Source organism: Glycine soja, chromosome 17, assembly GCF_004193775.1.
Source record: "Glycine soja cultivar W05 chromosome 17, ASM419377v2, whole genome shotgun sequence".
Taxonomy (NCBI): Eukaryota; Viridiplantae; Streptophyta; class Magnoliopsida; order Fabales; family Fabaceae; genus Glycine; species Glycine soja.
The window spans coordinates 33,793,414-33,803,354 of record NC_041018.1 but is presented as its reverse complement, the minus strand read 5'-3'; the positions used below and the strand labels follow the sequence as shown (position 1 = coordinate 33,803,354).

Here is a 9,941-nt window from a genome sequence, read left to right as displayed (position 1 = left end):
GTTGTTGTTAAGTAATGACATGATGTTAAATTTATTATTATTTAATTACATTTTGTTGACATTTAATTTTTTTATGGTAAAAAATTACCAAAAAATACTTGTCTAAAATGATCAAACCATATTAAGCAATGTATGGCGGTTTAAACCTCATAGATTGAATCTCACCTTTTCCAAAAAAAACCAAATTAGATCCAATAGACTAAATCAAAAAAATTGAAACACATACTCAGGTTTATGCAATAATATTTAGCTTCCACAAATAAAAAGAGATCATGTTTATTGAAGCTAAAACTTACATATGAAACCCAAAATTCAGATATTTTTGACCTGGGGACCCAAACCTAGATGAGTAATCGCTAATGAGACCTCCTCTATGTTTGATAATAGGTTTGAGGATTCTCCATCCACCACCATGTGTTCGATTACATCAGTCAATGAATCCGCCGAACTAGAGATGTGGCCCTCTGATCTTCCTGATAAACTTCCTAGTGCTTTCTTAAACAAGAGTTCTTGTTTTGTTCATTCTATGTGTTGAAATACAAGTGCTATTATATGGTTACTCATGGTCCGTTGGTTGGTGTAAATTTTTCATGTGTTTATTCTCCTTAATTTCACAACAATTGGTATCAAAGCTGATAGTTCAACTTGGTGATCGGTTCAGACAAGTAAGATGGTGATGGTGAATCCTTGGCCTAAAAATCACTTGTATTGAAAGTCTTTTTGGCGGTGGGTCCAGGTGGCGTGTTCTGTGGGTGGAGTGGTGATGCAAGTATCTAGAGCATGTGGACTCTAATGGCCACCATGGAAATACTCGTAGATGAAAATGACTTTCACTCAAGGGGGATGCTACGATGTGAAAGAGACTCACACTTGAGGGAAAAATTATTGAAATACAAGTCTTTGAAGTCTCACATCATGTAAGAATGAGAAGGTTGAACATCATATAAGTGAGGATAAAATCCACAAATCTAAACATTGAGATTTTGGGTTAAGATGTGGTGAAGATGTCTCCTTTGGCAAGATCTATGATGAACTTTCTTCTTAGATCGCAAGAAGAAAGGATGTTGCTTGAATGTGGTTTCCTGCACTTTCTTTTGTTTAAAATATCTCAATTCCTTCAATTACGTTCTAAGGATATGTTATTTTGAAGAGGAAAGAAGCTGAAAAAAAAAATTAAATAAGATGAAATTTACACTTTTTTTATTTTATTTTTATTTTTGATTTAGCAAATAAACATAAATCCTTGCAATAACACACATCCCTTACGACCATACCAATGTCTCAAAAAGTTCCTTTTAATCTTGTCAAATCAGTTTTATGACAACATTTAATTAAGTTTTGTTTCTACTATACATTTATGGGTGTTACTTGGTGCACCCAGAATTTTTTGCTGGGGCACCCAGCAGACATGATGAAAAGACATAAAGGCCCTTCACCTAATAATATAAATGGCACTCAGTTTCGACCGTATAGGCCATTTGCTACTTCTTCTCTTCATTTCCTAGCGCATTTCTTTGTCTTTCTACGTTTGCTTCTGCTTCTTCGTGTCACCGGCCCTTGGTTCTTCGTCTTCCGGTGAGCGTTCGTCTTCCTCTGTGGTAGTGAGCGTTGGTGTTGGTGGTTTTTCTTCTTGTCTCCATTTGGTTGTTGGTCTTCCTGTTGCTTCGAGGTTAGTGATCCTCTCGCTTCTTCCTGTCATTTATTTGTTGTATGTTTTTGTTTTTTGGTGTTTACTGTTGTTGTTGGTGTAATTCGATTGGTTGCCTAAAAAAAATGGCATTTTGCCAGAAAAATGAGCGTTGGTGTTTGCTGATGTTGTTGGTTTTTGCTGAAATTTTGATAAATGTAAATTTTTAAACAAAGTGTGCCATACGTATCAGTGATCAATATGACATTTTTTTTTATTTTTTTTCGTATCCCATATAGATCATTAATCCGTATGAGTTTTTTTAAAAAACATTTTGTGACCCATATGGATCAATGATCTGTATGGGTCATTTTTTTGAAAACCTTTTCTAAACCATACGAACCACTGGTCCATATGTTATTTTTTTGTTAAATGTTTTTTTAACCCATATGGATCAGTCATCCGTATGTTTATTTTCAAAAAATATTTTTTTTAGCCATACAAATCATTGATCCATATAGTTTTTTTTTCAAAATTTTGTTTTTTTTAGCCATACGGATGATCCGGTTGTTTTCAATTTTTTTTTTGCCATACGGATCACCGTATGGTTGTTTTTGAAAAAAAATTGTTAGCCATACGGATGGGTGTTTTGAAATTTTTACTGATTCGTATGGTTGTTTTCAAAAAAAAAATTTTAGCCATACGAATCACTGTATGGTTGTTTCAAAATTTTGTTTTTCTAGCCATACGAATCACTGATCCGTATGGGTGTTTTGAAAAATATTTTTTATGTCATACAGATCACTAATTCGTATGGGTGTTTTGAAAAAAAAAAATAGCCATACTGATCCGTATGGTATTTTTTTAATTTTTGTATTAAAAATTGTTAATGTAGTTAAAAAGTTTATTTAGAAATTTTTTTTCATAAATCATAAAAAAAAGTGAAAATGTATTATGTATGGACTGATTTGGTTAGTGTTGTTGATTATTTGACTTATTATTTTATTTAAGTATGTTTTTTAATATACATTTGATTAGATTAGGAATAATAGATTAGATATCTCATATGAAGAGTAACATTAGATTACTAAGATTATATTAGATTTCCTATATTAATAGTTTAGTTAGATTAGATTTGACAATTTAAGATTAAGATTACATTAGATTTGGTAAGATAAAATAAAAAATAAGATTAGATTAGATTTCTCAATTTGAAACTAAAAATAACACTATAGTTATATTAATTAAAATTAGTTTCGAAAAATAATTTTGATGTCAAAATAAAAAATGATTGAAATTGTTTATTAAAAAGTCTGGGCCGTTGAATATAAAAAATAGGATAATTATTATGCAGATAATGGTTAGAACTAGAGGTCTTGGTCGCTCTTTAGGGCGCGCAATAGGAAAAGTGTTGGGGAGGAGAGACGAGAGTGACGATGATGCCCCGCGACGACGAAGAAGACCTACTGCATCAGCCTGTAGACAACGACAACAACAGGTTGTTTTGGAGGACCTTTCTACGGCCGAGGAGGAATTGGTTGACATCCAGGCATAAGCACCTATTGATGAAGGTGATGCTGATGTTGAGGGTTTTCCATGCAGACTCCATGACACATCTGTTCTAAGTGATTTTGAAAATCACATTGCTTTGAGAGTGTGGAATGGAGAGGTATGTAATATTTAAAAAACAAAAAAATGTAGTTGACTAGTTATTTATTTGTTTACGTGATTGCTGATGTTGTTTGCATGAACGTCCTCAGTTGAAGCTATCTTCCCATGGAAGGAAGATGGCTAAGCTTGGGAGGCCTGCCCCAGAGATTGAAGGCCTTGTGGTGGCCAGTGGACTGAGTCCTTTGATCGATTGTTCTCTAGATACATTAGATTGGGGACTAACGTCTGCTTTTGTGGAACACTAGCATAAGGAAACCAGCAGTTTCCATTTGCCTATCGGAGAGGTGACTATCACCTTGGATGACGTTGCAGCATTGTTACTTTTCCTTGTTGTCGGAGCTTTCCACAGCTTCGAGCAGCTTAATGTCGACGACGTTGTGGACTTATTGATGGAGTTACTCGAGGTCAGTGCTGGAGATGCCAGAGCTGAGACCATTCGGTGTAATGGGTCTTATGTGCGACTTTCGTGGTTGCGCGACATGTATGAGTTGAAGATTGAGGCATGTGCTTGGATTATAGCAGCGTGAGCATATTTGTTGCATCTCCTTGGATGCACACTCTTTGCTAACAAGAGTGTCACACACGTGCACATGGTATTCTTGGATGCATTGCATGACCTGACACAGAGTGCGAGTTATGCTTGGGGCGCTGTTGCACTTGTGCACATGTACGATAATTTAAATGATGTGTCCAAGAGCACGACAAAGCAGCTTGTAGGATATATCACTCTGTTACAGGTTCGTTAAGATGTGAGGAAAAGTTTTGTCATTGAATTTTAGTATTATATGTTTTTGAGTATTTTAATAAAGATGTTTGTAAAATATATGTATTGTTGGATCTACGAGCATTTTCCGTTCGTTGTTGTCATTGTTCCTACAGAGGATTACGACCAAAGGAGACCACGTGCATGTCGTTGGACCTCTAGTAAGGCACTTCCAATTTCGACGTATCGGAAGCGTCTAGATAGACTGACCCTTGCCGTAGTGTGCTGGATTCCGTACGGTGACCACCGCACATTTAGAGACTTTGAGGTCATCTCATTATTTTCCGGTCATATCAGATGGGGCCCGTACACGGTGATTCACCGGCCGAAGAGGGTTGTACGACAGTTCGGCTATTCCGCCACACCCTGTTGCTCCTTTGCTGTCATATGCTGAAAATAATGATAGATGGATGTGGTTTGGTTAGTACATTGCACCTGTAGGTCAATTATGTGCAGTGCCTGGCCACTGTTTGGCATATTACCTGCATTGGTTTTACATGATCCCCCACTCATTCATAACTCCTACATAGCCAGGGGATCCTCCAAGAGTACCGCCACTTCAGGAAGAAGAACAATTTGTTGAACCACATATGTATGAGCAACCGATGGCGACAGCGGCACCTAATGAGGCAGACATTGATCAACATGATCTTCGGCAAGCAGTGGTAATATTTTATGTATTTGTTTGTTTTTTTTTTGTTTTTTTTACTATTTGGTTACTAATTATTGTCATTTTTGTTTCATTTCACTTGCTAGTATGACTTTGCAACAATTGCTGATAGGTTGGACAGGCTGCTAAACCTAAGGATTTTGACCAAAGGAAAAGAAGCCTACGCTGTTGTTGAAGAATGTGTTGGCATCGCAAGATGCTACACTGGCAATCCACCTGTAGCCTACAAGTCCAGGCGAAGGCGGCGTACGGACGGACATTGATGTTTTTAATTTTGCTTTGAAAATTTTAATTTTTTTTATTTACTCTGGATGTTGTATTTATTTTGGATATTTTGTTTGTTTTGGATATTTAATTTATGGACAAAGGCAAGTGTTTATTTAAATTTAATCGTTATGCGTTAACAAATAAATTAAATGGAGCAATGAAAATAAATTACGCATGTATGATACGTCACAGTCAGAATTGACAAGACATTGGCAAATGCATGTGTAGTAAGATAAAGCGTGACACGTCATTGTCAGACTTAACAACACATTCTGATGCAAGATAAAATTTGACACAACATTGGTGTAATTGACAACACTCCACATAAATGATGTGCACGCGACTATATTTTTAAAATTTGTTGAAGCACTAATAGTGAAAAACCATGTATATATATGAAACACGACAACACTCTTAAAATTCACACATTTTCTCACAACCCACTTTGTAGAACAAAGTATGACATTTTTCGGAGAAACAAACAGTCAGACGATTGTGAACTCCACATTGGGTTTTATTTTTCCAAATGGATCGATCATTCACAACCATAGTGGTGTTTGTTTTCAATCTTCCACTCGAGTAACTATTTGAGTACCTGACGGTTGTGATTTTCAAATCCTAAAAACCAGAATACACAGTACCCTTCAGCTAACTGACAAACAAATTTTGGATGAAATTTACTACCGGCAACCATTCATAATTTTTCATAATCATCTAACACAATGTTAACATGTTTTCATAATTTTTCTTCTGTTGGTCCAATTGAGTTATTATGCACCATTGGTAGAACACCAGATGTTATATTAAACTTACTTGAAGCCACTATGACCCCTAATGACCCCTACTCATGATGCCCTGCTATATTATAACGGGAGGTGGAACATGCCACACAAACATGACTTTGTTGGTTACTCGTTCACAAGAAAAAATCCAAAAGAATTTCACATTCCTTCCGGATGTACCATCGATAAACTGAAGGATCTCATCATGCAAGTTGTACCTCATGAGATTCCACCTTACGGTATTCATGAATCACAAACGGTAAGATGATTGTTTTTTCGACAACTAAGCCATTATGAGTATTCTGCTAAAGTTGTAAAATTTGAATTTATTCAGCTCAAAGCAAATGATGATGTGCTAAATGTCTTAGTACAGTCTAACTACTGGAAACAATTTGGACCAATAGAAATTTTAGTTGTTTTTAGTAAACATGATTGAATACAAAATTAGTATTACTTAAATGTAGTTTTTAATGCAAATCTTATTTGTTTCCATTATGTTCAAGTTAATGTAATGTTTCACTTCGTGCCCACTATGTTGAAATTTATGTAATGTTTGAATTCATGTCCACTATGTTCAACTTTATGTAATATTTGAATTCGTGTCCACGATGCGCAAGTTAATGTGATGTTTGCAAATGAAATCAAAATTCGTAATGTAAACAACAATAACAAAATTACACAATCCTCACTAGTAACAAAATTTAATGTTCATGGTTCACTTAAATCAACAAATTCGCTATTAAGCCTAAACAAACTTGTGTAACGCTACATTCTATCTATGTACGGAGTGGGCCACTGCTTTGCCTGAGAATGACAATGTCTACTCCACAACAACGCCACTGGTGGTGGTAAAGGACAGTGGTCTCATAACATCACCTGTTACATAACGACAGTGGTAAATGAAAGTCAGCTACGCAACTAATTTTTTAGCAACTTAACTAAATTCAAGTAATTATGCAATTACCTGTACAAAATGATTTTCATACACGTGACCAATGCATATTACACAATGCACAGAAGAATCTGGCGGCGGCTGACTTCTAAGAGGAAAAAATGTCATGCTTTGTTGACGTGAAAGAGAAACAACAATCACGTTATATCTTAAAACAATGACGTATCCCATATCCGTAATATTCATCCACTTCTCCATGGTAACCTAAATGTAACAGATAACAAATAGTTGTTACTTTTAAAATGTTGTTTTAATAAAGAGATGACATAATAATAAAATTACACACCGTAGATAACTCCTCAACAACTAAAGAACGCCTTAGTTCCTCAAATCTCTCTATGCCACCAACCAGGTTGATATACTCGTCGGCCTAGCTACTTAGTTCTTTATGCAGATGGTTCCTAACCAATGACCACGATTCCTCACCCATACCTATTAACGCAACTATTGCACGATAACCACAATTACCATTTGCGTTGACATCAATAATCTTTTCAATAGAGTCATGCATGCAAGGATGAAATTGATTCAACATTGGAACATTTCGTCTCTGTGTTGGTTCCTGAGATGTCGATGCACTACGTTTCACTGAGGAATTACTATTTGCACAGATTTTAACGCATCAACATACTCTCAATAAGACGGATCACGTTTTGTGGACTTTTGATGTCTGGCAAGCGATTTTTTTGGAGCACCCTTGGTCTTCACCTTTTTTGGAGGTGGACACGTGGAGTTCATATCAGGGTAAGCAATGTCTCGCAGCTTTGACTTCAAATGTATTTTACCATAAACATCGAGCTGCTCAAAGCGTTTCGATATGGTTTCCATCTCCTCAGTAATGGTCACCTGTGTCTCACTTAACCCTTGATATGAAAAACTACGCCAAAAAATGTGAACTCTTTCCAGTGGTATGAAGCTACCAACGTATTTAAACAACTCACATGCACATGGAAGACCGTGGGTACTCCTCATGACACATCCACATTGTGAAGGGGTTTTGCCTGCATAAGCTACACGCTCATACTCAGCAGCAATTTCATTTAGAGCGTACCTTGATACCATGCCAAGTATTTTTTTTGTACAAGGTTACTTTAAACACATGCCAAACCACGTGCGTGCTTGTCTCAAAAGATGCTTTAATATGCGTGTGTTGAAGTGTCATCATATTATTCATTGTCTCCCAAACACTGCATATGTCACTAACAACATTTTGTAGGAGTCTCTTTAGTAACCAATGAGCATTCTCAACCCTACAGATGAAATATATAAAAACATGTAAACAATAGCATCATTGTCATTTAAATCAACAGTTCAAAAAATGAAAACAAACAAAAATCAATATTCGTACCTATTAGTCCTTGTGTTTTCGAGATGCATCACTTTGTTTGCCCATGCTTTCACAAATCTTTCTTTGTGTGGAACCATCCATGTTTGACGGACATAGTCCACAAACATAGGCCACGGAGAGCAAGCCATTTCAAAGTTTTTAAGGTACTCATCAAAAGAACTCTCATTGGGACAGTCAACCAAAGTCCCCCAAGCCTCCATCACATAATCCCATACATTCTTTTGAGCAACTAGGGTTTTGCACTTTGCCTTCACATTTTTGTCAATGTGGAACCGACAGAGCAAGTTCGTACAATCCAGGAATACAGTTTTAACAGCATTTATCAAAGACAAATCCCTGTCAGTGACATTAACCTCGAGGAGTGCATCATCTCTCATGAAAAGATCCCGAAATCGCTCTAGAGCCCAATCAACATTAATAATCCGTTCACCTTCCAAGTAAGCAAAGCCAACGGAGAATGTCATTCCTGTTGGTGTAACACCAACAATATCAAGCAATGACAATTTGTAACTATTTGTTTTGTAGGTACTGTCGATCAAGAAAACCAAATTACAAGAATTGGTTAACTTTACTGCATCAGGATGACTCCAAAACAAGTCACGTACAACATTATCATCCTTCACCCTATGCTAGTGAACATACTGATCTCGATCAAGCAGCATCATCAACTGTTGCATTTCGGTGTTACTGCCTCTTATGGAAGAACGGTAAGCATGTCTCGCATTATAAATTTGTTTGATAGTTGTATAATTGTTGTCATTGTGCTCCTTCAATGTCAACAAAATATTTCTTGGCTGTACCATAGACTTCATCATATCAGTGACAATATTTTTCTCATCCTTTGTAAGTTGACCTGCATATGGATGCCCAACAAATGACTTTGTCATTTCATGATTGTGAATCTCAAAAATTAACTTCACCATCCAGCCCTCTCCTCCTGAATCTGGCTTCGCACGCAACTTAAACATGCATCCACATTTTCTACTGCTAGTGCATGTTCTTACCAAATTATGTTTCTTTGGCCTGTACTCCCCACTCCTTTCACAAGCTATCAACAAAAATGAAGCTCTTCCTCGAACACCGGTATTGGTGTCTGACCTCATTATAACGGCAACAAATCCAATGTCATGAGCCAACGATCGGGTCCATTGTAAAACTTCATCACGGCTACCAAACAACTACAACACAATTCGAATTTTCCATGACTAAACATATATGAAATTTAATTATTGTACCACCAACAACAAATGGAACAAATACCTCAAAAGTATTAAAGGCATAAAAGCAATCAACTTTAACACCACCATATTCATCATTTTCGACATTCATTTCAACTTTTCAGACATCATAATATCATACATCCACTACTCTTCATCTATCTTAATAAAACATTTAACAAATTCAATAACAACATATTCAAATTCAATTCAAACAAATATAGCCATTTACACAATAAATATTTTACAAATTCAATTCACAAATATAAATCTAATCAATACATAATCATTCTAATATAAATTTATTTAATCATTACTATATCAATTTTTAAGCAATGCATTACAACAATTAGTAAAAGCTTTAATAAACTAAATTATTAATAACTAATTTAACAATTAAAAAAATCCGTATGACTTATACAGATTGTCAATCCGTATGCCTTTGCATATACCTCTTCTTTTATGGCAACGAAAACAGACCAAAATCCACCATATACTCCTCACTATCGAACGTACGCCACTGAAGAATAAATATGCTTCCAATCGGCCATTAACGAAAGCAACGTAACACTTACTTAAAGAAATTTTTCAGAACAAAAATGGCGGTACAGAAATAAAAAAAATCATACTGGTATTTATTACCA

At 35.8% G+C, this 9,941-nt stretch overlaps 1 protein-coding gene across 1 annotated transcript; it reads right to left on the bottom strand.

Annotated features, from left to right (window-relative positions):
- Nucleotides 1-8,067: 8,067 nt before the first annotated feature.
- On the bottom strand, nucleotides 8,068-9,409 carry LOC114391668. Its single transcript, XM_028352645.1, has 3 exons — nucleotides 9,341-9,409; nucleotides 8,723-9,258; nucleotides 8,068-8,608 (listed from the first exon to the last, which is right to left on the bottom strand). The coding sequence occupies exons 1-3, from the start codon at nucleotides 9,407-9,409 to the stop codon at nucleotides 8,068-8,070; spliced, it is 1,146 nt and encodes a 381-aa protein (XP_028208446.1).
- Between the last annotated feature and the right edge of the window lie 532 nt (nucleotides 9,410-9,941).

Excerpts from the sequence above, each read along its gene's own strand:
- LOC114391668 (XM_028352645.1), bottom strand. The coding sequence starts at position 9,409 with ATGAATGTCGAAAATGATGAATATGGTGGTGTTAAAGTTGATTGCTTT. Across the intron at positions 9,259-9,340 it reads ATGCCTTTAATACTTTTGAG|TTGTTTGGTAGCCGTGATGA; the intron begins GTATTTGTTCCA and ends ATTGTGTTGTAG. Across the intron at positions 8,609-8,722 it reads ATGCTGCTTGATCGAGATCA|TACCTACAAAACAAATAGTT; the intron begins GTATGTTCACTA and ends CTTGATCGACAG.